General features: G+C 39.7%; 1 protein-coding gene across 1 annotated transcript; it reads left to right on the top strand.

Annotated features, from left to right (window-relative positions):
- Positions 1–712: 712 nt before the first annotated feature.
- LOC102786706 (uncharacterized) lies at positions 713–22,800 on the top strand. Its single transcript, XM_087835195.1, has 6 exons — positions 713–764; positions 11,111–12,346; positions 16,393–17,182; positions 17,644–17,894; positions 19,505–19,684; positions 22,272–22,800. Exons 2-6 carry the CDS (start codon positions 11,561–11,563, stop codon positions 22,479–22,481), a joined length of 2,217 nt encoding a protein of 738 aa, XP_087691321.1. The 5' UTR covers positions 713–764; positions 11,111–11,560; the 3' UTR covers positions 22,482–22,800.
- Positions 22,801–25,759: the final 2,959 nt, after the last annotated feature.

Raw genomic sequence — 25,759 nt, 5'->3', positions numbered from 1 at the left:
TTAAGAGGGTAAATGGGCAATGACAGGCCGCCTGTATTAGAGGTGAGGTAACTGTGTCCTAGACACATGGATTGTTTTTAAAACATCTACAAAACTGCTCAATAACGTGACTTAGTTTGTTGTTGTTGAGTACACTAATGACAACATTAGGAGTCCTGAGAACCAGCCAGTCAAGGCGTGTAGGACTTTGTCACTGATCTTGTGTAGCACTAAATATTGTACACGCAGTGTTGGGGAGTAACAGAATACATGTACCGCCGTTACGTATTTAAAATACAAAATATGAGTAACTGTATTCTGTTACAGTTACCGTTTAAAAAAATGGTATTTAGAATACAGTTACTTTGTTGAAATAAATGGATTACACGGCGGTACTTCCCTGTTTCATATTGTGGCGGGTCAGGACTGTTTGGGTTTTGTTTGACAGCTACGTTCTGTTGTTCCAGGTGGCAGCCTTATGGTTGCCATGGTTACAGGGTTACGCCCTCTCTCTGCGTGTTTCCTGGGTGAGAGAGCGCCTGTTGTTGTTGTTGTGCTAAGCTAACAGGCAGAATGCTACAGGTATAGCTCTAAAGAATGTAGCATCATGGGCAGTGTAGTCCGTGCTGCAGGGAGAATGGACTGCCATACACGTTATGTGTCTGTGAGCGAGGGAGGGAGAAAAAGGAAAAGTAAGAGCTGTCATCGAGCAAAAACGGGAGCTGGAAGCATGTAAATATAATAATAACCACTGCAGCCAAGAAGAGAGCCTGACGAGCCCAGTTGTAAGTAAGCTATTAAGACTCTGTACACCGTGTTCGTGTTTTCCTCCAAAAACAATAAGTTCTGTTGGAGCAGCCTTTCAACGCCTCTCTCTGTCTCTGCTAGCAAAGTTGACCCAGACAACAAAGTAAAGCTAGTTTTCGGCTACGAGCCGACACAGAACCCACCGTATTAGCCAGAGGTCCCTTTACTACGGTTCGGAGCCGCGGACCTTCAGTAACAGTAATAAATCACAGCAATAGTACATTCACATAGTTGTAAACAGCATGATAATATATTAAGTAATCCAAAGTATTCAGAATATGTTACTCTCATTGAGTAACGTAACGGAATACGTTACAGAATACATTTTGGGGCATGTATTCTGTATTCTGTAATGGAATACATTTTAAAAGTAACCTTCCCAACACTGTGTACACGGTTGGGCATGGTTGCGATTTGTGTGAGCTGAGTAAAAGCTATTGGCTCAACAACCAAATCTTCAATTAAATCGACTTCATGATGCCAAAGCGACAGGAGTGATCCAACTTGCCTCCATCTTATCTAAGACACCTGAAAGGGGCTGCAGTTTATTCAAAGTACAAGCTCACATTTCCTAAATCAGATGATCAGTTTAGTGTGCACGATTGCCTATTAGTCCAAAAATTAGTCCAAAGGTCTCATGATTACTTTTGTTGGTTTTTCTGAGGTTTTAAAAGTTTTTACCTGAACATTTAGAGTTAAACATTTTGTTATTGAAGTACATAATAAAAAAAAAAGTAGTCAGGTGTGTGCGCAGAAGAGTGAGTGATGAGAGAGAGAGAGAGAGAGAGAGAGTTAAAATTATCCACCTAAAGCCAATCCTCCTCAAGCTGATCAGTGTGTTGAATGGACTAACCACCTTGGCGACTCCAGACTTGCAACAGGTAAGAAAAGCTTTGCTTCTTTTTAACGAAATGATGCACTGTTTTCTAAAATATCGACCTTTGGGAAGATTCCTAAATGATCTCTCTTGTGAGCAAGTAAATCAACTATCTTGATAAACAAAAGTAAAGTGAAATTCACGGCCCCACGGATGATGTAATGCTTCCACAGACTGAATGAAATGAGTAAATTAAGTTTAAATAGTTTGTGGTTCTTTAGAGAGAGTTTCTGATTTGTTAATGTAATATGTGATTTATTTAGTGTGTACTGGTTTACACATTCGCCTAACATGCGAAAGAGCCTGAGATGAGACACAAATCCCTTTGGGTAGTGTCAGGAAGGGCATCCGGTATTTAAAAAAAACTCCCCGCTGTGGCCACCACTGATGAATAACAGAGCAACTGGAAGTAGCTTCTATAAAGTGTGATTCATTTAGTTATGCAATGCATATTTAAGGATTTTCTCATGAGGCCTCTGTCAACCAGTTACCATAAGCTGTAGCTTAGCTGCTATATGTACCTACCTCAAATAAATATAAATAAATGGGATTTTACATATTAGTAAATCAGTAGATTTACTGGCCACAGTTCTGACTTTTTGTGCTACAAATGTAACTATTCAACCAAATCCTCATCAAAAAATTCTACTTTTTACATTTTTACTTCTGTGAATCTCTAATAAACTGTAGGTGTGATACTTTATTATCTGCATCTTATTTAACCATAAGACACAAAGTAAACTGAGCTGAATCAGATGAGGTCAGGTGAGTTAAGATATTTTGTGAAAACGTGTTCAAATGAATGCCTGATACTGTAGGTGATTCAAGTCCCTTTGTTCTAGACCGTCTTCAGCAGATGTCTTTCTCAACAGCTTATTGACACGTTAGAAGTAATTGCTTTAAAACTGCTTGAAATTCAAATAAAGTAAACTGGAGGAATGAGGCTGAATGCCGTTCCACTCACAGGGTGAGAGGAAGCGGTACCACCCTGGACGAATCACCAGTGAAGTAATATTCAGCATAATTATGGTTACTTTTAAGTTTTCAGTCTTTTGTTTACTACTTATAGTATTTTTTTTCTGCATGCTAATATTCTGTTACTAGTATAACACATAAGAGGTTTTATAATATTTGATTTGTCCTCATCTCTGCATATGCCTTCAGCCGTCTGTGTTATATTCAGTGTGTTTTTGATGAGCTTTGGCTCACGTGAAGCTAAGATTTCAACGTTTTTGGCATTTTATTGAACTCAACTTCTTTCATGGGTGCAACATTTTAAAAGTGGAGATTCTTCTCAGATTTTCTGTAGTAGCTCTGTTGCTGGTACCTTCTTATATCCACGGTTGTATCTCAGTGATTTTTTACACTTATTTCGTTCATTGATTCTTGTTTCAGTGAACATTTGTGCAGTACAGCCATAGCATACCTGTGACGACGTTCCCTTCCTGTGTATCCCAACGAGTCTTTGGTCAAACCTGTTCAGTGGAGATCAATTGAGGCCACGTGCGGCACTGAGCCTTTGGCTTCACGCCTCTTCGTTAGCTACAGCGAGAGCAGAGGCAGCTTAAAGAGGTCAAACAAAATGTGAAGGTGATCCATCACAGTTCAGATCAGAGGTCCACGTCTTTAGAAATGTGACACCTGTTCTCGCCGAAGAGCACTGATAAGCAACCAAGCTATTGTGAAAACTGCAACTTTAACCCTTAAAATGATGAGAAGGAAATCAAACTTTGCAGAATCGATACTGGACTTTACAGTTATGGGAAATACTAATAGGCCTACCTGAAGTTCCTTTTTAGGAAATCAAGGCACCAAAGAAAACTGACACAGATAAAAAACAATTTAAAAAAAGAAAAACATCATAAAGAAAGCAAAGATTTGTTCTCAGAGACACAGGGAATGCTTTTAGTGTTGAAAAATAAAGAAAAAAGATCATTTACTAGAATTAAAATGCCTTCTAGTCAAAGACCCGCCTGTTACACTGCACTGTCTGGACCTTTGTTAAGAAACCTGAGCTTCCTGCATGGCGCCATCCACATGAACTGTTATGCTAAGCCAGTGTATTGTCACGTTAGTTGATTAATGTTGCCACTCTCAACACTTGAGCCAAGGAGCTTTCCACACTGCCACAACTATTCCCAGTCATCCTGATTATGGTGACCCCACTGAGGGTGGTCTCTGAAGTTGGACCATAGTAAAGTCAGGTAATGTGTTAACTTGTTAATTCTTGACACAAAGGGAATGGCTGAGTTCGTGTAATGAACATTTACATTATGCGCTGGTGGAAAGTAGAGTTATTATTACAACATGTTTTTTCCCACAATTTTAAACCATGTTTCCTTATAAAATGTGGACTTTATGTAAAGTTTTGAGACAAGTTGATCTTGACAGGCCGATTAGAGTGAGATGTGTAGTGATTTTGATGGCGTACTGGTCTTTCACACTGAAGGCAAAACTGTTGGTATACAAGATTTACAAGCCTTTCGTCGCCTATGAGCATGTGCTGTGGGTAGTGACTGAGGACAAAGTTCACAGAAACGAGTGTCGGAAATGATGCTCAGGTTTTAGTAAAAGGCTTCACTTTTGTGAAAATGACAGTTGGCTAATTTACTGACATCAAAATGCACTAAATTAAAAAGTACAAGGGTGCGACAAAGCCTCTCAGCAACCGGCGCACTTAGCGGCTTCACAGTAGAGGGCTGTTGACCCAACCAGCTCGAAACTGTAATTTCATATTGCTGTGTGAATGTGAGGCACGATTAGGTTCAAAAGGGACACCTGTAACTCTTCTTTATCCTTTTTCCAGTTGTTGAAATGTTGCCTGCTTTGTACTGACAGGAAGGCAGAGAGCTTTAGTGTGTGAGTCGACATATCGGCACAGTGCTTGTCGTCATGCTCGATCACATTCTGTTGTCTGTCAGGTTCACTGTAACAATATGGCTGCTGTATATTTCCAGGGCTGAGGAGTCCTTTCAGTTTAATTTGGAACAATTTGCATGTCTGTGGAAACAAAACACAGTCAGCTAAGTAGGTTTATTTTATAATGCTTAGTAATATGTCTCTGTAATTTGGTGCAGCGGTCATGTTAAACGTTATCCTATTTTGCTAGATTTCAAGCATGCAGCTTTGTTTTTACCGAGCGATGTCAGGAATTTTTCGGCATTTTTCCATGTTGACAAACGTAAAGCTTTAACAACAAAATACAAATCTGAACAACAACAAAGACACATAAGGACTTTTAAATATGGTGTCATTGTGAATAAGACGTTTAAATGAATTTTTGCCTGGGAATAGATGATGTTATATCCTATGTCCCCAATATAAAAACAACAGTGGCTCATAGGCTCTTCTACGGAGCCCCGCAGGGGACATGGGAGAAAAAAAATTAAGACGGACTTTTGCGAGATCTCGCAAAACTAACTCGGGATCTCGCAAAACTTTTGCGAGATCTCGCAAAAGTTTTAGCCGCATTCTTCGGCCTTCGACCTCCCGTTAGCTCGAAGCTAACGGGAGGTCGAGACCTACTACAGCCGGGAGGAACACCGCTTTCCCGGCACATCGTGCCTCGACCTCCCGGTCGGCTTCGAGCCGGTGTCCGAAGAATGCGGCTAAAACTTTTGCGAGATCTCGCAAAAGTCCGTCTTAATTTTTTTTCTCCCATGTCCCCTGCGGGGCTCCGTACTCCACTGGTGATTATATTAATAGGGAGTAATGATATTGCTACTAAAATACTGTTTTATTCATTATATATTAAAGCTACAGTATGAAGAGCTAATGTTTAGTTTGAATCTTATATTAAAATAACGAACTACATATGATACAGCAGGTACATAAGGTAATGTTTTCTTTAAATAACTGTCATTCTATTGCATTTCATAATGAAATCTAAAGTGACAAACTAACTCGTTTATTATTTCATTAAATGTTGAAACACTAGCTTAAAAAATATTGACTGAAATTCAGACCTTTTGAATTATTTTAATATGCAACTTAATTTAAAAACAAGCCAACCAGTTACGGTGTTAAAGATGCCACCTGAGCATTCAATATTTTTTAATCTCACAACTAAAAAAGAAAATAATAATTTGCTTTTAGGACTTAGACTCGCTCATTAACGCACTCTGAGGCGTTTCTTTTGCATAACACACTGAACCAAACCTTTAATAATGAAGAGTATCCTCACATAAGAACAGATAAAATTATTAAAAACTTACTTTCACTTATAGTTTTATGCTAATACAAAGTACACACTGCACCAGCTGCTCAGGATGTGATTGCCAAATCTCTTTTGTGTGTAATCTTATATATGGAGGCTTTGATAGATGCTGTCAGGCACAAACATGGCATTGCTTTTAAACTGATTTGTTCTTCATTTATGCAGTTTCTGAAAAATGACTGTGTCTCCAGGCATACATTTTTAAACTCTCTATACTAATTCTTTTATACAACAGTACTTTGGGGACTAATCATCTGTTGGCTTTAAATATGTCAGATGTCACAAAGTTTATTTAGCAAAAAAGAGAACATTGTACTTGTGTAATTATGTCTTCCAACAAATTGATGCATTCTCATGCACTTAAATTGAATCCACTAAAAACACATACAGTAGGAGCAGACACTGTCTCACTGTCTTAAATAGAGTGACTTGGATGGACTTTGCCGTTCTGCCTAATCATGTTTTACGAATGTGACTAGAGACCAACCACATACGCAGTATGCCTAATAAGTTCCTTTGTGACCCTTTAACATTTATATATGTACGTTTTCACCAACTCTATCTGCTTATCTTTATGCACCTCTTCGACAGCTGATCCTTCCTCCTCCTCAACCTCACCTCGAGTCTCACTTCCTGCATTGAAGTCAGGGCTGTAACACATGAAAAGTTACATAAATATACTCATGTAGTCCTGATAGTCAGCAGATTAGAGTCCATCCCATCTCTGGACAGCTGATGAGCCAGCTAAACAACAACAGCAGCTGGTTACGAGCTAACATGATGTCAGTTAAAGTTAGAGTATCCTGAAAATCACATTTTTTTTCACCAATAAACAGTTTGATTGCATTCTCACACCACATGAAACACAAGCGTTCACGTCCAACAATGCTACATCAACTTCTAGCTAACAACAGTTAACAGCTAGCAACAGCAAAAGCTCAGGATATCCTCGACAACTTTCCTTGAAATCACATGATCAGAAGTGATTCACCGATTCATCACCTCATATCTGACTCCCTTCACAGAGTTTTGCAGTCTCCTAAAAATGAACCAGACCAACAGGTTACGATCACTACAGCTGAATGGCAGCCAGAGTTTGTGACGTGACTTGTGTATAAAATTGTAAAATACTGCAAAACATTTTTAGTTTTTTTTTTCTGTAGTATTTTAATAATATGGGGTGTACACAAATGTTTTATACGTAAACAGTAGTAAAATCGGGTTGGCTAGCCACAGGTACGGGCTAAATGTTTTTAATCTCTTAATTGTTTAAAATGGTTTCATCCTACAGTGGTCACCATAGCAATCTAACATCTGACAGTGAGATTTTACACACTTAAACACTACTGCAGCACATTAGACTTTTCCAAAACATTTATATTTTGTCAAATGAATCCTCTTCGGAAGCACGGCCCTGGAGGTTATTAAATCAGTGAAGGCCAATCAGTATCAATTCACATGTGAGGCATTGTGTCAGTTACTCTACAGTGAATCAAGTAAAACTGTCCTGCAGCCTTTTGCTTAATGTTAGGAGTCGGTGCTCTGACACATATCACAACATCTATGCATCATCAGTCGTCAAAGTGCCACTTGGCTGTTCAGTGTTGTGGCCAGTCACGTTCAGACGGCTCGCCTCAGCACAGAGCTTAGGGTCCAGCCAGAGCACCTGACACTGAGGTGATCTCGTGCAATGATGGGTAGGGAGGTGAGGGAGGGGCCTTTAAGCTGCAGATAGGGAAAGGCCACTCAGTTGGAAACTGAACGTGTATAACTGACCCAAGCAAGGGCCTTCAAAGTGCACATCTTAATCAAGTGTAGTATAAAAACTGGCTTTTTTGTGTCACCTGACACAAGTACAAAATGAACTTGAGCTCTGTCAACACACAAAGCTTTTCAAATCTATTCTAAATGCTGGAAAAGCCACTGAAATAGTCGATTGTATAAGCAATTTAAATAAGACAGCTGTTAGGAAAAGCTGCAAAATGTGTATTAATGCAAATGACATTAATAAGCAGCTACTGGCTGCGTGTCAAGCACATGCGCTTCTTCTGCAGTGACACGTGTGGCAACAGCAACTTGTGGGTTGGAGGGAGATCATCTGGCAGAACCGGGACCCTGCAGTCAATCCCTCATTAAACAGCATTACATCCAACCAATCCTATTTGACCGTCACCCTTGAAAGAAGAAGCAGGAGCTATGAGGACACGGATGTGATCCGTACGGGGGAAACATGAGCTGATCAGATGACGAGATCAGCTTGATGTAGTGAATCTGCAAAGGAGCGCTGTCACTTTGTGCTTTTAACTACTGAAGGAGTGAAAGTGACGAAAGATAATCATTTCTTTAAGGAAACCTAATGTGTGCGATTATATTCTGCATTTTAAGAATATATTTTTTAAATGTGAAAATAAAACATCCTTTCTATATTGTACTGGAGAACAGCTTTATAGCATTAAAAACCTGCTTTATGGATTTTTAAATGAGTTTTATACACAGCATACAACATATTTTATTGTCTTTTTTTAAATGTAGGCTAACTGGATTAATTAAATATAAACTTTTGTTGTTTATTAATCCATCCAGCCATCTATCTTGGTCACGGTGGGCAAAGACAGAGTATAGTACTGATATGACACCAAATTATAGCTGAGTTCATTGTTTATCCTATTTGATCAATAATGAATCACAACAATATCTTTTAAAAGTCTCCACTATAATCATCAGGAGCAGTTACAGCAACCTACATTTTGTAAGCTTTGCTGTATAATACTGTCAACCATTATGGTGTCTGTGCAGCCTCCATAAACATGAGTCTCACTTATGCTGGTTGTTAAATTTTAATAGCGTTCTGCAAACCTCAAGACACATCACGAACATGAAGGCACAACAATGGTGTGTTGATTTGTGTCTTTGCATGCATGCTAGCATGGAAACCTATATCAAATTAGAAATACAGCAACCATTATCAGTCTGTGCAAATGTGCAAATTTAAAGTTGTTGTACTACTTTCACAAGAGCACAGTTAGATCTCAGCCCAGGTTATGTAGAGCCAAATTAAAAGTTGGCTCAATGGAAACTTGATCATTTCCCCACAAGGCAAAGAAAAAATGCATGCAGGTCCAAGGTTCTCCGACCCGTTCTGTCTTTGACAAAGGAAGGTTATAAACACTAGCAATGATTATAACGTTGTACATAAAGCGATGCTGTTTGGACTAGCATGTGACGCCACGTGTCTCAGTGAGGTATCATGTCGTGTAAATCTCCACTAATGGTGTCCTTAAGTATCAGACAGCAGGGCACACTGTTGGATTATGGCTCTCACGTAGTGGCTGCGTGCACATCGTTAAATGCCTCTCGACAAAACATGTTTGTTTTTAAGAAATGGCTGATGAATCCCACGGTGTTTCTAATGATGAAACATGTGACACCATTAAACGATTAATGATCTCAGATGTTACATCAAAGTATCAGCCAGAATTCTCTAAAATTTAAAATGCATCCAAATCATTACACTAAAGTGGTACGTTGTATGGTTCTGTTTATCCTTTTGATAGTAAGCACTTGAATTAATGCCTCAATGCTAAATCGGTCTTTTCTTCTGATAAAAAAGAGAAACTTCTGTCAAATTTAGCAGAAGTAAGTCAGAATCAGAGAGTCACTGTATCCTGTAAACAAAATCTCCTGACAATTCATACCTTATCACATTAACATATCAGGTTTTGTACAAATTAGACTAACAAGTTAGAGCTCATCAATTAGTGAGCTTTAGACTTAATGAAAGGTGGATGTTGTCACCTTTAGACAAAGCCAGGCTTTCTGTTTTTGGTCTTCATGGAAAGCTATGTGTAGTTTCATATTTACTGTACACACATGCTGTTCTTATTTACCCCTTGGCAAGAAAGACGACTGGTATATTTCCCAGAAATTCTAAGCTAATATGTAATTAAAAAAAAATGCTGAAAATCTCAAAAAAGTCTTGTCATTGTCGTTTTTCTCAGAAGGACAGTGTCACAGAAAGGGCGGCGCCAGAAAATCGGATGTTTGTACTTAATGTAATGTGTGTTGTGGGTGTTTAAAGATAAGGAGCTTAGAAAGAACAAGCTCCTTATCTTTTCCTGTGTGTTCTGAAACTTGTTCTTCTTGGCTTTGCATCGCGCTCTCGGGCAAGACCAACGAGCATGCGGTAGATGCATGTTACAGGTCTAACAGAACAAGTATAAACAAAAAAAATAAAACATTAATACATTATTATTAGTTGTCCATCATCAATAAGGAAACACCTATTGTACAGTAGATGTGGTTGAATGCTTTTCTTCTGTGCAATAATAATGTGGACATCCCTCTTCTTCCAGTATGACTCTGTCTCTCCTCGTCGTGCTGCTTTTAAACAGTCAGTCATGGCAGGCTGAAGGCGGACAAGTTCTGACACTGATTCATGAGACTCGTGTGAGTGACTGGGCTCAACAGGCATGCCCTTGTCTCAGCAGAAAACCAGCTTTCATTATGTGAATGATTGCCCTGTGGCTTTGACGGAAGATTAATTGACCATAATCTGATTATACTGTGGCCTGCTGCAGCCCTGAAGACCCCCAATCACCACCACCACCACCAATCAGCCCTCCCCTCTGTGGCGTCTGTCTGTGTGTGAGTCATTGAACTTAAACTGCAGTCTGCTGGTTAAAATAAAACATGCTGACCACATGCATGAGCATTTTAATATGTGGAGATCAACGTATGATGCTGAACAGCTCTGGTACCTTCCTGCAGCAAGAACTATAACAAAAGCAGATTTTTAAGGTTTTTCTAGTTTTCCTTCTCAATATGAGTCCATCAAAACCATGATTGAGTCATGAAACTCTTTATGGTTTTGTTTACATCGATATTGCAGTCAAGTTCAAAGATGAGTGTGAACCGGAAACTAACTTAGTAATTAAGATGGTCTCCAGTTATCTCTTAATTCAGCCATAACCCAATCCCTGTCCTTTAAACCTGTTCTGACTTCTCTGCTTTGTCTCACTTTGCCTCTTGACAGTCTTACTTTCTCCACAACCTGTAGCTTTTTGGGTTTATTGTTGTTGTTCGAGTTGGCTGAATCATATATTGATTGCACTGTAAATAATACTTAAAACCATGAGTGGAGATGGTCAAAGCTTGAGCTAGCTGTTTGTTTCCATTATGTCTCTCTTCTTCTTGACTTGTCTTGTTGACGTCTTGTTTTCTCTGTCTCCCAGTAGGTAATGGCAATGTGATGGATGGTTAGAAGCCAAAGTTAAAAGGATTATTCCTGGCCGTCGAACACAGAAGGTCTTTGAAGCCAGAAGAAATCACCTGTCTGGCGGCGCCCCAGCACCTCATCTCAGACAAAGTGGATGAATCTATCAGCTGAACTTTCTCAACCTGTTAACTTACCACGGAGCCAAGAAAGCTTGTGTGATTCTAAAAGGTGTTCTTGAAGACAAGCAGCTGGAGTCTGTTTGTTCCCAATGTTCCCAGTGTTTTTAGAACCCTTCCTTGGAGTTTCTGTCACTTATCCTCTAAAGGGAATTTATTTTGTTGACATGATTAGCACCAACACCTCTCAATCAGAAGCAAATGATTTCCATTGATGGTGTTTGTCCCCACAAAGCTAAAGCCTTTGAAGACTGTCAATTTCCGAGGAATAATTTGGACTCTGACCAGATATGGCCAGAGACGTCCGTCCTCTGAGCCAAATGCCTTTGTCTACAAAGCACATGCAACGGGTGGGAGCTACTCTGGGGCTCGTCCTCCCTTTCGTCCCCCTACGATCTCTTATTTTCTATTACTTCCTTTCGTGTGCAGCAGCAGCAGGTAGTTTACCTGGCATAGAATATGATTATGGCATTAGCCCCAAATTTGTTTGTACTCCCATTCCCCCAGAAGCAGATCCCAGCTGCTACTCGCCACCCAATGTGCCCCATGGACCAAGCAGTAACGGCCATAGCAGTGACCACAATGGCGGGAGCAGGCGAGGCATGATGTCCGACGAGGCCAAAGCCACCATTCTGCACTTGCGCGAGAGCCTTGTGAGGCAGAAGGAAACCATCCTGGACCAGCGAGAGACAATCAGGGAGCTGAATGCTAAGCTCACCTTATGTGAGGGCTTTGGGGGTCACCACAGCACTGGTCACCATGACAGTCATCACGACAACCATCACGATAGCCATCACGATAGCCATCACGATAGCCATCATGAAAACCATCACGATAACAACCATCACGGTACCCACCATGACGACCATCACGGACATCACGGCAGCCATCATGCATCACTGTCACTGCGCCATGGGCCTTCAGGATATCACAGCAATGACCACCATTATCCCCACGGCAGCCACAGACTGGACCACAACAGGAAGGGCTCGTCATATAGCAAACACAGTTCCTTCTCTCCAGAACAGACTGGAAAAACCCTGCAGACACTAAAGGAGAGGCTGGAGAACTTGCAGGTAAGCATGAAAGATTATAGCTTGATCGTTTTTGTAGCGTACTCACAGCACTTAATAAAAAAAACACAACTGGATAAATGAACTCACTGCGCACTAGGACAGGTGACTGGGACCATGCAGTATCTTCAGTTTGATTTGTTTTGTAATTTTTAAAAGTGCCGTGCTTTAAAAATTGCTGCACAATGACCTTTTTTTTAATTTCAAAGATACATGAGAGCTACTTCCCAAAGTCTGAGCTGCATGGGAACATCCACTGAATATCTTCCTCAGTCATGCAGGAGAAATACTAAAAAGTGTGAACCGAGTAATTAAACTGAGATTGCACTGCAATAAATTATGAGGGAAATGGCTGTTAAAGTCTTAGCTTACCAAACGGTGACTTTACCGCGTGTGCCTGGACCTCTGAGCACCGTCCACAACACAGATCCTGCATAGCAGTGTTCCCAATTCCAAGCTTTCTGAGGGCAGAAACAATGCACAGCAATGAACAATCCACAGCATTGTTCATTGTTGTTGTTCATTGAAGGCCTTTTTGTGTCAGTGGAGTTTGAGTGCTGTCACTGGTGAGCTTAGTATCTGTTTGTTAACAGTCTAGGGTCCCCAAGTTTTAAAATATCACAATTTTGTGTGATAGATACCAATAAGAGCTCGAGCTGCTTTAATCGTGGTAGTTGTGATCCGCGCCATTTGGGTGGAGTTGCGCTTTCTTAATGCTCTCATGTTATTTATGTATCTGTTTTATTATTTCTCTTTTAATTATTTATTCATTTATTTGTTTTTAATTGTAATTATTTTGTGTCAGGCACTTTGTGAGTGTGTATGTGTACTTTATAAACCTTACCTACTACACTTTTTGCACAAAGAAAATTCAAATTGTCTACAATGTGTCTGCAAAGAAAAGCTGCAGACAAACAGAAGTCTATTAAAGGTTTGACTTAATTGGGGTCACATCTTACGTCACTGAGAGTCACATGCTCAGCTGCCTTTGTTATCTGCTGCCAAAACGAGGGATATGTTTCATTAGGACAGTAACCTGAAGGTTATTCTATGGATGTTGTACGTTTTACTGCATCATAGTTAATGCATATTCTCAGGACTAAATCATTAATTTTTAAATTTATGTTTTTGTAATAATTTGGGGGAAATTAAAAAAAAATAGCATTCAGAAGTTGTGGGCAATCTGTCTCACACACTCATCACAAACCACCCACCAGTCACTATGAAACACGTACCACCCACAAAGCTAATATGAAAGCTGCTCGACTATTGTCTCAGAGTTAATGTCTCTCTGCATCGTTCTGTCTTTCTCCTGGATATCGGTGGCCAAGGTCGAGCTCAAAACAGGAAGAAGCTCTAAGTTGATTAGCTCTCACCCCTGATCTTAACCTCTGTGTGCCAGCATGAGTAGGATAAGTTAAGCTCCCCTGGTGGAAAACAAGCAGTCTACAGTATCTAAACACCGGCAGAATGACAAAGAGTTTCGATTAAAGAAAAATCTTTTTCCCCAGTAATTCTTGTATACTGGTTTAGCTTTTTTGTGTTTGAACTTGTGTGTAATCTCTTGCCTTAAAGAAAATCACTACACACACACATATCACTTTCTCTCTAAAAACACTCTCTAAAATAAATATATATTCATAATATAACTATATATTTAAAACGAATGTTTACCCTACACAGCTAATTACTAATCATTGTTATAATGAATTCATACCAAATGCAAATCAAAGTTTTGTCTTGTGGTTCTCACAAAAGTACAGTCATACTGGAAACCCACGACTGTTTAACCCTAACAGCCAGCAGGATGTGGAGGAGTGCAAATGAAAACTGCAATAAGGTTACAGGATCATATTTTCAAAACTTTCCATGAAGTCCTGCAATTTCCTTCACTGTTCTCCAAGACATCTTTGTTTCTTCTGTCACTATAAAATAAAAGAAACTGAACCATTCGGCTCCAGCTCCCCTCAAACAGCATCAGTTAGTTATTGACATAGAAAGTTATTTCAAAGACTTTCCAAAGCACACCATTGCCTCACAGCAAGAACGTCTAGGGTGCTAGGGTGTACCCCACCTCTCATCCAGCCGCCCAATGACTTTGATAAGGATAAGAAGCAGAGATGGATGGATGGAAGTCCTCCAACAAATTTTACATGGGTTTCCATTATAATAGAACAGGAATGTCCAAACATGTATAATTTTTGACTGGGAGACTGAGTGTTGATCTCCCCAAACCTACTATAATCACCATGGTGTCTATAATTTACTATGACAACTTTGGCTGGTAGAAAACAGACATAGAACAAAATACCCTAAGTACAATCAAAAGCTAAACAAGACAAAAAGGAACCAACTATCAGATTTGTTAACATTACAGCATGTAAAGCATATTAAAATTCACTCCCCATATAGCTGTCGTGAATGGGGAAAATTTCATACAGACCAGTACTACTTTATTAACATATCAACCCCCTCACTGGGTTCAAACACCAAAAACTAATTTATAATGAGACCCTCTACAACATTAAACACATATTAGAACAACACCAAGAAAAATGATACAGGCACTTACTAAGACAAGTGCTAGAGGTCTCTTAAAATGAAAACATAACTGTTTAAAAAGACAATAATGTTAAATTCAGTAACGTAAACTTACAAAGCAATAAACATCTTAATGATGTTTTTTACAGTTGTTATACTCCTTCCAGATTCCCAACTATTTAAGTGGTTTTGCTGTCTCGCTTTGGTTATAGCATTTTCATTATTCTGATGTCATAATGTGAGTTTTAAACCTGGCTGCCAACTGGCCTGTAAAAGCTTCATTATTAGTGTAGGTGGTCTCAGGTCATGCTGAGGGAAAGTGTTGCCAAAAATCCCTTTCGATCTCACTTGAAGGTGTGAGACAAAACAGAACTGGTGCCAGGATTTACCCTCAGCCTCTCCCTCTAACAGGATGTCTACACCACCAGCCTCTGGCCATGCACCGAAGGGCGCTAGCCAACCTCACTTTCAATTAGCTTCATCCTTCCTGACAAGGCTATTAATCGTGGCGTGTGCTGGCAGGGAACAAAGTCGGATTTGCTGGTGAGGAAGACGAGGATGAAGGAGGGAGAGGAAAAAAGAGGACAAGAAAACTTTTCCCCCTGCACTTTTAAATGTCATAATGAAGTTCCTCTTGTACTATTGTATTGATATAACCTTTGGTTCTTGTTAAAAGCATTAAATGCAAAGTTGTTCTTGTAAAACTCTTATTACCAGCACTCACCTTTCTCCCCCTACAGTCTTTTTCTTTGACATCTTTTTTATAGTTTTGCTAATAGACAAAACTGACAAAGAGTCACAATCATGCAGTTAAAGTCAGTATCTTTCTCCAGTAATGAGTTTGTAATAGCCTTGTCTTGAAATCAGTGCCTTATTTAAATTGATTTTTGGAATGTTTTGAATGAGGTTTGTGGTTAACACAAGTCCTACACATGTTTTCACATTTTGTTTTAAAATATGAAACTGAATACCCAAATACCTGCTTCAGGAAACCCAGGTTCTTCAGGGACATTAAATGTCATGATGCCACACATAGGAGCTTTGTGGTGGGAACATTAAAGTCATACTACCATGATCTTTTACTATAAAGGTACTTAATCTTTCAAAAATCCTAAAGGGTCCTTAGATTTGTGATGATTATACTAGTTATCAAAATACCTACATATTCTAAATTTCTATTTTTAAGACCTTATTGTAGCAATAATCCAAAATCCCATTTATTATTACTTTATTCAAGTGAGCCAGGTCAATGCTGACTTCATTTTTGCTCTGCACGAATCGCTGAGACGCTCTATGAAGATCTCCCACAGTGTCAGCAGGACCTGTTGAACTTTGTTGCTATTGCTGTGGTTTAAGTAGAAGAAATTGTTACTACATTGATGGGGATTATCAGTTTTAAGTACACAAAGTATAGCGGAACCAGATTGGATTGATGTTTTCACTCTGTGGAGGTAATAGATCGTTTATAGGTAGGTATAGTTTTTAAGCACTATTTTCTTTGTCTACAGGCCAGGAACTCCTCCAGCTCCTATTCCAGCTCCCTGAGAGAACTTCTGCAGAGGAAGATCAATGCTTTAGAGGAACAGCTACACAGTTACCACAGAGATCACCATGACTATGGTCACCATAATGACCACCATGGAGATCATCATGATGACCATCATGGCAACAGCCACCATGATAGCCATCATGATGGCCACCATGGCAATAGCCATCATGATGGCCACCATGGCAATAGCCATCATGATGGCCACCACGATGACCACCACGATGACCACCATGATGGCCATCATGATGACCACCATGATGGCCATCATGATGACCACCATGATGACCATCATGATGACCACCATGAGGACCACCACAATACCCATCACAGCAACCACCACAATAGGCATGGGTACAACCGCCACACCGGACACCATAATCGCCATCGTGACCACCACTATGATGGGCACCGTGGTCGGCATCATAATCATTTCAGCAGCCACCATAATGACCATCACGACGATCATCACGACGATCACTACGGTCATCATGATGACAGTCATCACAGAGATCATGATCACCACCATCGACCTGGATACCATGACAACCACCACGATGATCATCACGACAACCACGATGATCATCATGACACCCATCATGGCAATGACCACCACGATGACCATCACCATGACAATGATCATCACCCGCGACGGCTTCCTTACACCAGTAAAGAAACGAGTCCGAGGGGCGCTGGACACAGCAAGCTGGAAACAGTACTAAGCCAACTGCACCACAGCAGCACTGACCATGGTAACCATACATGCACGCACAGACATAGCTACACACACTCGTGATTTATTTTAGGGATGAATTTGAATTCTCATTTATTATTTAATAATTACAGAATATCTTTGTACCTACTATCATCCGACTTTCATTGGCGGTTGCCATATAAAAAAAAAACTCCATTAGTTAGGTTGCTGTGGTTGGTGCTAGTAGATTATTATGACCCATAATTGCCTCATTTATATGATGAATGATGAAAGCAAGCACAGGGCATTGTTTTGCCTTTAAAAATTATATTGATATAATGTAGATAGAGAATATATCCATAATCATTGGGTCAGAAAAAGGAACAATTCAAGAAAAAGAAAAAATAACTTGTTTGTTTCTAATGCATATAGAAAATAGTCTAACAAAAGTCTTTGACAGCAGTATTTGTTCATCACAAATGAATAACATGACTCTAAATTTATCCTCCATCTCACCAGGGAACCTAAAGAAGCTAAAGAGTCCCACTGCCTTCCTGTTAGACTTCCCCATGAGGACTAACTACATGTATGGCAGGATGAGGCGGTCAGTGGTGACGGAGATCTTTGCCTTGACCATCTGCCTGTGGCTGAAAGCAGGTGCAGGTCCTGGTCTTGGCACTCCCTTCTCCTACTCGGTGCCCGGGCAAGCTAATGAGCTGGTACTCATTGAATGGGGCAGCAATCCCATGGAGCTGCTAATTAACGACAAGGTAAAGCCTGTCACCAGGTCGTGTCACAGTGATTTATGATCTAAATGTTGATGAATCTGGACACAAAAGCTAGTTCTGAAGCTCAGCCTATAGTGCAAAGGTTTATGGGATCTTTTTACCAGTCGCTGAATAATTCATCACTGTAAGAAAATACTTGCACATCAATGTGAAGAATCTCTAGGGCAAGTCAGAAGATGTTTGGTCCCAGAAGCTATCTGGTTTCCTGTTTGTAGACCACATACAATCCAGGTTATCCTGACTAATCAAAGTCTAGCAGGCTCGGGTTGTATAAACTGCTTGTGGTGAGCAAAAGAAGGACTTTATCTGCTAATGTGTGATGATGATTTGGAACTAGCTCACGTTTCACTGCATCAAAGAGTAACGAGGTATAAGTTCAGCATTACTCCACACTAGTTTGGCTGTACCAAAGTAGAGAAAAGAATATATTTTCCCCAACCCCGACCAGTGTTACTGACAGTTAGTAGTACCGTACCACCAAGAAATAAGAGTCAGAGCAAGATGATAATCTGCCAAATTTACTCTGGTGTGAATATTTTTCTAAACTAGCAAAAAACGTCTCTAGTAAAGACTCCAGAGCAATGTAAATGATATATATAATATTGTCATCTCATGTCACAATCACTGTAATTTATGTATTTATTATTTAGCAAACAAAATAATGTTGATTTGTTTTACTAAAATGTATAATATCCTCAAACTTCACTGGCATAATATACATTGATTTTGACTTTTTTAAACATTTTTATATTTATTTTGGTTGTTTTCACTTGTATCAAATTATTCACATTTTGCTACTTCTCTGTATACTTTAATGCAGATTAGACATATATAACGAGCCCTTGCAATCGTCTTTCGGTTGTTTCTCCTAGAAAAAGATTGCAGATGTCTCAGTTCAAATGACAGTAATCAGACAGTAACCCAGTCAGACTGCTGACAAACAAATAATTCAATTAGTCAATTAGCTTCCTAATCTTTAATTCTCCCCTAAACGGAAGACAGATGTTTGTCTATTTCCCTTCTGTGCCCCAGTACTTCGTGCAGTGAGCTCAACAAACAAACGAACAACACAATAATCTGATTATTGTAATTGATTGGCCTAATTGTCTGTAGCACAGACAATGCCAGGAGGGATAAACTGACGTGCTTGTTGTCTGTGAGTCACACACTTGGCAGTTATCAAACTGATCATTGACACAGTTCAACGATCTCAGAATGTAGATTAATCTAAGAGTTTAATTACTTTTCTGTTTTATGAGGATGAAATGAGAGAAGATTCACACGTTGTAGTAATCCACTTTCCCGACAATCGATAACAGTTGCACATAAGGCTTGCTACTGTGTGAATACTCGTGCAAAATTAATGGCAGGCTATCAGAGATGACAGTAAAGGAGTCTTTTTTTCTTTTTACTCCATCAACATGATAACATCTCACATCACTTAAGGCTTGATCAGGTCTAAACCGTGCCATCGCGACCCTTGGATAATCTTTTACTTGAAGGTTATGAGATGTTTTTCCAAATAAAAATTAAAAATTAAGTAAATAAATAAATAAAATCTCTTTTTTTTGTCTCTCCACCTGGTTCTTTAGGCGGCGACTTTGCCCATAACTATGACAGATGAAAAGTGGCATCACGTATGCGTGACGTGGTCCACGCGTGATGGTGTCTGGGAGGCCTACCAGGATGGAGCGAAGAAAGGCACAGGGCAGAACCTGTCAGCCTGGCACCCAATCAAACCAGGAGGGATTTTCATCCTTGGTCAGGAGCAGGTATGACACACTGACTGTGGGATAATAATGTCACATACAGACTATATCAGCAGATATAGGTATGTCAATTCATTTTATACCCCAACGTTTGCTATAAGAGGTTTTAAATTGAGTAAACACAAAGTCAAAGGTGTGGGTCATTATTTATTTAATAAAAACTAAACCAAAGTATCTCGTAGAACCAGCATTAGTGGCAGTAACTTCAAGTAATCTTGTCTGTTTGACTCTTAGAGGAATTCATTTATGCACAGCTGCCTTAACCACCACAGCATTTTAATGAAACTGAGGTGTGGATTTTAACTGGGCTTTTGTAATTCTGCATTGTATTGCATTCAATGCATTCAATTCAATTCAATTCAATTCAATTCAATTTTATTTATATAGCACCAAATCACAACAAAAGTCACCTCAAGGCGCTTCATAGGTACAGAGAAAAACCCAACAATCATATGACCCCCTATGAGCAGCACTTTGGCGACAGTGGGAAGGAAAAACTCCCTTTTAACAGGAAGAAACCTCCGGCAGAACCAGGCTCAGGGAGGGGCGGGGCCATCTGCTGTGATTGGTTGGGGTGAGAGAAGGAAGACAGGATAAAGACATGCTGTGGAAGAGAGACAGAGATTAATAACAGATACGATTCAATGCAGAGAGGTCTGTTAATACATAGTGAGTGAGAAAGGTGACTGGAAAGGAAAAACTCAATGCATCATGGGAATCCCCCGGCAGCCTATGTCTATTGCAGCATAACTAAGGGAGGATTCAGGGTCACCTGGTCCAGCCCTAACTATATGCTTTAGCAAAAAGGAAAGTTTGAAGCCTAATCTTAAAAGTAGAGATAGTGTCTGTCTCCTGAATCCAAACTGGAAGCTGGTTCCACAGAAGAGGGGCCTGAAAACTGAAGGCTCTGCCTCCCATTCTACTTTTAAATACTCTAGGAACAACAAGTAGGCCTGCAGAGCGAGAGCGAAGTGCTCTAATAGGGTGATATGGTACTACAAGGTCATTAAGATAAGATGGGGCCTGATTATTTAAGACCTTGTATGTGAGGAGCAGGATTTTGAATTCAATTCTGGATTTAACAGGAAGCCAATGAAGGGAAGCCAAAACAGGAGAAATATGCTCTCTCTTTCTAGTCCCTGTCAGTACTCTTGCTGCAGCATTTTCGATTAACTGAAGGCTTTTCAGTGAGTTTTTTGGACATCCTGATAATAATGAATTGCAGTAGTCCAGCCTGGAAGTAATAAATGCATGAACTAGTTTTTCAGCGTCACTCTGAGACAGGATATTTCTAATATCCTGTCTCATTGAATGCATTCAATGCATTCAATGCATTCAATGCATTCAATGCATTCTTGTCTTTTTCAGCCATACTGTTGTAGATTTGCTTTCATTCTCTGAATCATTGTCATGTTGCACGAGCAGGTGTCAGCCGAGCTTTAGCTGTTGAAAAGATGGCCTCATATTAGACACGTTGGTATACAGAGAAGTTCAAGGTTAATTCAATGACTGCAAAGTGCCTGTGTCCTGTGGCTGCAACACAAGTCCAAATCCTCACCCCTCCACCACCGTGCTTGACAGTGTATTAGACGTATGTGTTGATAAGCAGTGCTTGGTTTCTGCATATTGACATTTCCACTTTGGTTTCATCTGTCCAACGGACATTGTTGCAGTTGTCTTGTGGGTTTTTTTGTAACTTACTTGCAAGCCTAAGCTGTGCTGCCATGTTCTTTTAGAACTTTTAACATTTAACATGCTAAGTGAGGCCTCTACAGTCTTCAGTATGAGGTTTTTGTTTTTTGTGCATTTTCTCTGAGCACTTCATGGCCTCCATACCTGTGAAGATTGGCAGCTACTTTCCACTTGGGAATAATCTAACAGTAGAATGATGGACTTGAACTTGTTTCAGAAATGGCCTTATAATCCTTTCCAGACTGATGTTTCTTTAAGAGCATTGCTCATATGTTTTGGTCTTGTGTTACACTTCCTGACCTGAAAAATGCTAAAACTTCTGCTTCTATAGATTAGCAGCACCTGGCTCCTACTTTCCTTTTTAGTTCGTATCAATACTGCTGCTACATTGTAATTTAATTTTTGTTAAATAATGATATGATCTAATATGTCATGTTTGGTAGTTCATCTGTTATATCTGTCTCATTTAAGACTGGCTAAGGACCAGATTATTTTTATGACATCTGGATATGTTAAACCTTGGACTTGTAAGAGGGTCTCTTTACTGCGACTGATAGTCTGTCTGTAGTGTGGAGAGCTGAGCTTGTAAGGCCAAAGGTTGTCAGTTTTAATTTTTTTAATTTTTTTGAAACAGCTGACTTTGTATAGTGCCTTTCAGTAGATATAAACATATGCACTGAATCTTTATTGTCTAAATGATGTTGTTAGAAAGAAAGCAGGGTTAAGACGCTCCAGTATTGGCTTCATTTTTAGGGCCTTGGCTTTACTGATGAAACAAATCTAAAAATGTTATTTTTACCAGTTTCATATCTTAAAGAACAACTTTCTAATCCCAAAAAGCTGGTAACGTTTTAAATATCAACTCTACATTTTGACACATTTGCGTCTCCCTCCACAGGACACAATGGGAGGCCGCTTTGACGTCACTCAGTCTTTTGTGGGAGAGCTGTCAGACCTCCAGTTCTGGTCCAGAGTGTTGACATCCAGCGAGATTTACAGCCAAGCAACCTGCGGCGGCCACCTCGTTGGTGATGTCATGTCATGGTCGGAGGAGTCGGTTGAGCTCCACGGAGGCCTCGCTGAGCTTTCTTTTGATCCCTGCCACTAAAGATGGACGCTGACCCCAGGGCTGTAGGATTATCCTTCTCTAGTAATTGATAACATGGTTGTGTCAAAAATGGCTGACAAGTGGAAATACATTATTTGATCATCGGTCAACCGTAAAGCGATCGTTTCTTTCATTTCTTCTTCCATCATGTTGGCTGCAGAACTTTAATAGCACAAGCTCAGCTGTGGGCCACGAGCAGTGTGAGGACTTTGGTTGTTGTTTTTTGGGATTTTTCCATTCCTGACGGATCCTTCTGCCTTGTCCACCTACACTCTCATTTCCTCGCTCGAACGCTCCCAGCAGGACACCTTTGAAGGCTCCAAAGGGCTTTGGATTTACTGGCTGCACGCTCATGACTGCAGCACGTCTAAGAGATCCAACACACATAATAGGATTTCTTTCGATTGGAACAGGCCCAAAGGTTGCTGGTTTACCATTAACTGGCCTGCGCTAGCTTGTTCTGTGCGGTTTATGAGCAACATAGACATTACAGAAGGTGAAAGAGATGCTAAACGAAGCCACGTAGAAACCTGAGCGAGGACTTGTGCGTGCTGCTAAAGAACCGATAGTGAGGTTGCAGTACACAGCAGGGCAAAGCACTGCATACTGATGGTTGTTTTGCACATTGAGATTTTGGCAGACTATTCTTTTTGTATTAGTATTTCATATTGAAAACTCTAAAAATATGTGGGGGGGAGGTTGTAGAATTAACTATAACATGCTTTTGTGTGGCTTTACAATGTGAGTACATGTTCGTAACAGTAAATCGTGCATTTTGTCAACGCAGGACTGAAAATGTTTTAACCTTTGGCTTTTCTTCCGTCTGTAAACGAATCATTGTGAAAGGTTTGTTACATAAGAGCAAAACAGCTCAATGTCAGACACGACACATTACAGCCACGAGCCACCTGACTGCATCGATTCAGGTTAACAACGTGTCACCGCGCTAATGCTGATGTCTCCTTGGGCAACCAGTGGCTTACAGTGGGATTTACCCGTGAACGACTGATCTGATCCCGCTTATTTCCGACGAGCTCAAACCGCATGGCAGAGTCAGACGCACAGAAGCTAAACGTGTAAAAAGACATTGTTGATCTCGCGTTAATCATTTGTAGCTGCACTTTCATCGTTTTATAACAAGAGTTTGGGGGTTTTTGTACACGTAAATCAAACATGAAAAGTATTTATTATGATTGTTCTCAGGTTGTAAACGACTTTTACTTAACCCTGTGTTTATTTGTAAAGCTCATCTTTTGAAATAAACTGTTATATATTTGCTAATTAGAGCCCTTCTGAATTAAACTCACGTATCCTCCAATGATTTTAATTCAGCAGAATCAGTCGCCTCAAAGAGCTTATATATAGGTAAAGTAGATATTTTCAAATTATCTTAATCCAAACCAAAAAAAAATTCTCCAAATTTTCTCCATATGTTCATATGTTTCTACACACATCTATATATGATGTGACATATATAAATATATATATATGATGTGCTTCTTTTGTCTGTGCTCCTATACTTCACATTTATACCTCCTTCTTCCAATACAAAGATGTGTAGTTTGTAAGCTAAGCTTTAAAATGCACTATTAACATAAATACTTGCTTATCCTCACCTTCAGTGCACATTTTAATAGTTTTTTTGGTTTCTTTAATTTGTCTTTAAATTTGTTTTTTTGTCTTTTGCTGTAAATATGCTGAGTATAATATTGTATTCGATCCACTACCCCTCCCCACATGTGTAAGCCAAAAACTACAGTATAAACTGAAATGTAAAACTTGAAAAAGAAGAGAAATGCTCTATAAACGCTGTCAAATATTTGTAAATATTTCAGTATTTTGAATAAAACTATTATTACTATTGGGTAGTATTATTATATTATTATTACTTCTACTGTATGCATACAGTATTTTATCGGACTCTTATGTCTCTGCACAGATCACTTCATCTCACACACTTTTTTGTGCATATGACTGAAGAAGACGATGAACTATGTGTTCTGACACACACGCTGCACATACAATCACATGCTGGTCATGATTGCTGCTTGTGCGTGTTAGATAATTATGCAGACAGACATAAATGCAGGCAGGTGACAAATTTAAGGGGAAATCTGAACCCCTGTTGCTCTGTGGGAGGAAGCTTTAATTGTTTGTTTGTACAGGTTTCAGTGCAGTAGTGGTTCTCAAACGATATAGTGGGCCCTCTGGTGGGGCTTAAAATCAGTGCAAGGAAGTGTTACCAACCAACCAGGGGAAAATATGTAGAGAAACTAATCAGAATTTAAGAAAAATGAACAGGAAAATGTTTCTAAAAGGAATCTTGGTTGGTCATTACTGTTGATGATTCATAATAGGTATAAATGTGAGCATGAAGGATTGCCTCTGTGTGTGTTAGACAGGAAAGGATGTATCTGGATGTACCCAGCCTCTCACCTTATGACAGAAGGCTCCAGCTGCTGGGAACTGGATAAGCTGCTAAGAAAATGTCTCTTTTAGAAGAAAGTGCCACAGTTGTTCTGACTGATCACCTTAATTCTAAACATTTTTACCCTGATGGGAACGCTCTCTTTGGAGATTCCTCCATCCAATGTTTTCACCAGGATGACAGTTATGTAAAGCATGTGGCCTCTGCAGCCACAAGATCTAAATAAGCAGTGCAAAATGTTGGGTAGACATGTTTATATGTTTATACTGTGAAGGAATAGCATTTAACCCTCATCCATAAACCTGAAAAACAAATGCCAAAGAGTACAGAAGCTATTCTAGCATTAAGCGGTAGCCTAATATCTTAACAACACACTTTAGTTCCTTTTTTCCCTTTAATATGTCACCCATGCATACATTGAAATGTGTATGTATCTATTTTCCCCTTTTTAGAGGTTAATGCCATTTTCAGGTATAAAGACGGCTCGATTGTAACTTTGAAGGGGTGAATCTGCTCTGGCAGGAAACATTTTCCATGGGCGTCCCTAACAGGCTGATATGTGCAGTTATTTGGTAGGTAAACTAACTGTATGTTGATTTTAACACACACTAATGGAGAAATAAAGAAGGACTCTTCCTCTAACAGACTTGTTTGGTTATCAGACTCAGCTCTGCTTTGCATACGGCTGCAGGGGAGTCAGTATTTTAATATTCATATGAGATACTGGACATCATTCCACACAAATCCCTCAACAGAGGAACGCTGGGCTGTTCGTTGGTACCTGCTGCTGGAAAACAAAGGATCGTTGGTGACTGTAAAGTTATGCATCCGTGCTGTAATAACTCCTAAA

Source organism: Neolamprologus brichardi, chromosome 22 (genome assembly GCF_056152115.1).
Source record: "Neolamprologus brichardi isolate AB-2024 chromosome 22, ASM5615211v1, whole genome shotgun sequence".
Classification (NCBI taxonomy): Eukaryota; Metazoa; Chordata; class Actinopteri; order Cichliformes; family Cichlidae; genus Neolamprologus; species Neolamprologus brichardi.
Note: the sequence above shows the minus strand (reverse complement) of the source record. Positions and strands in the feature narration are given on the sequence as shown.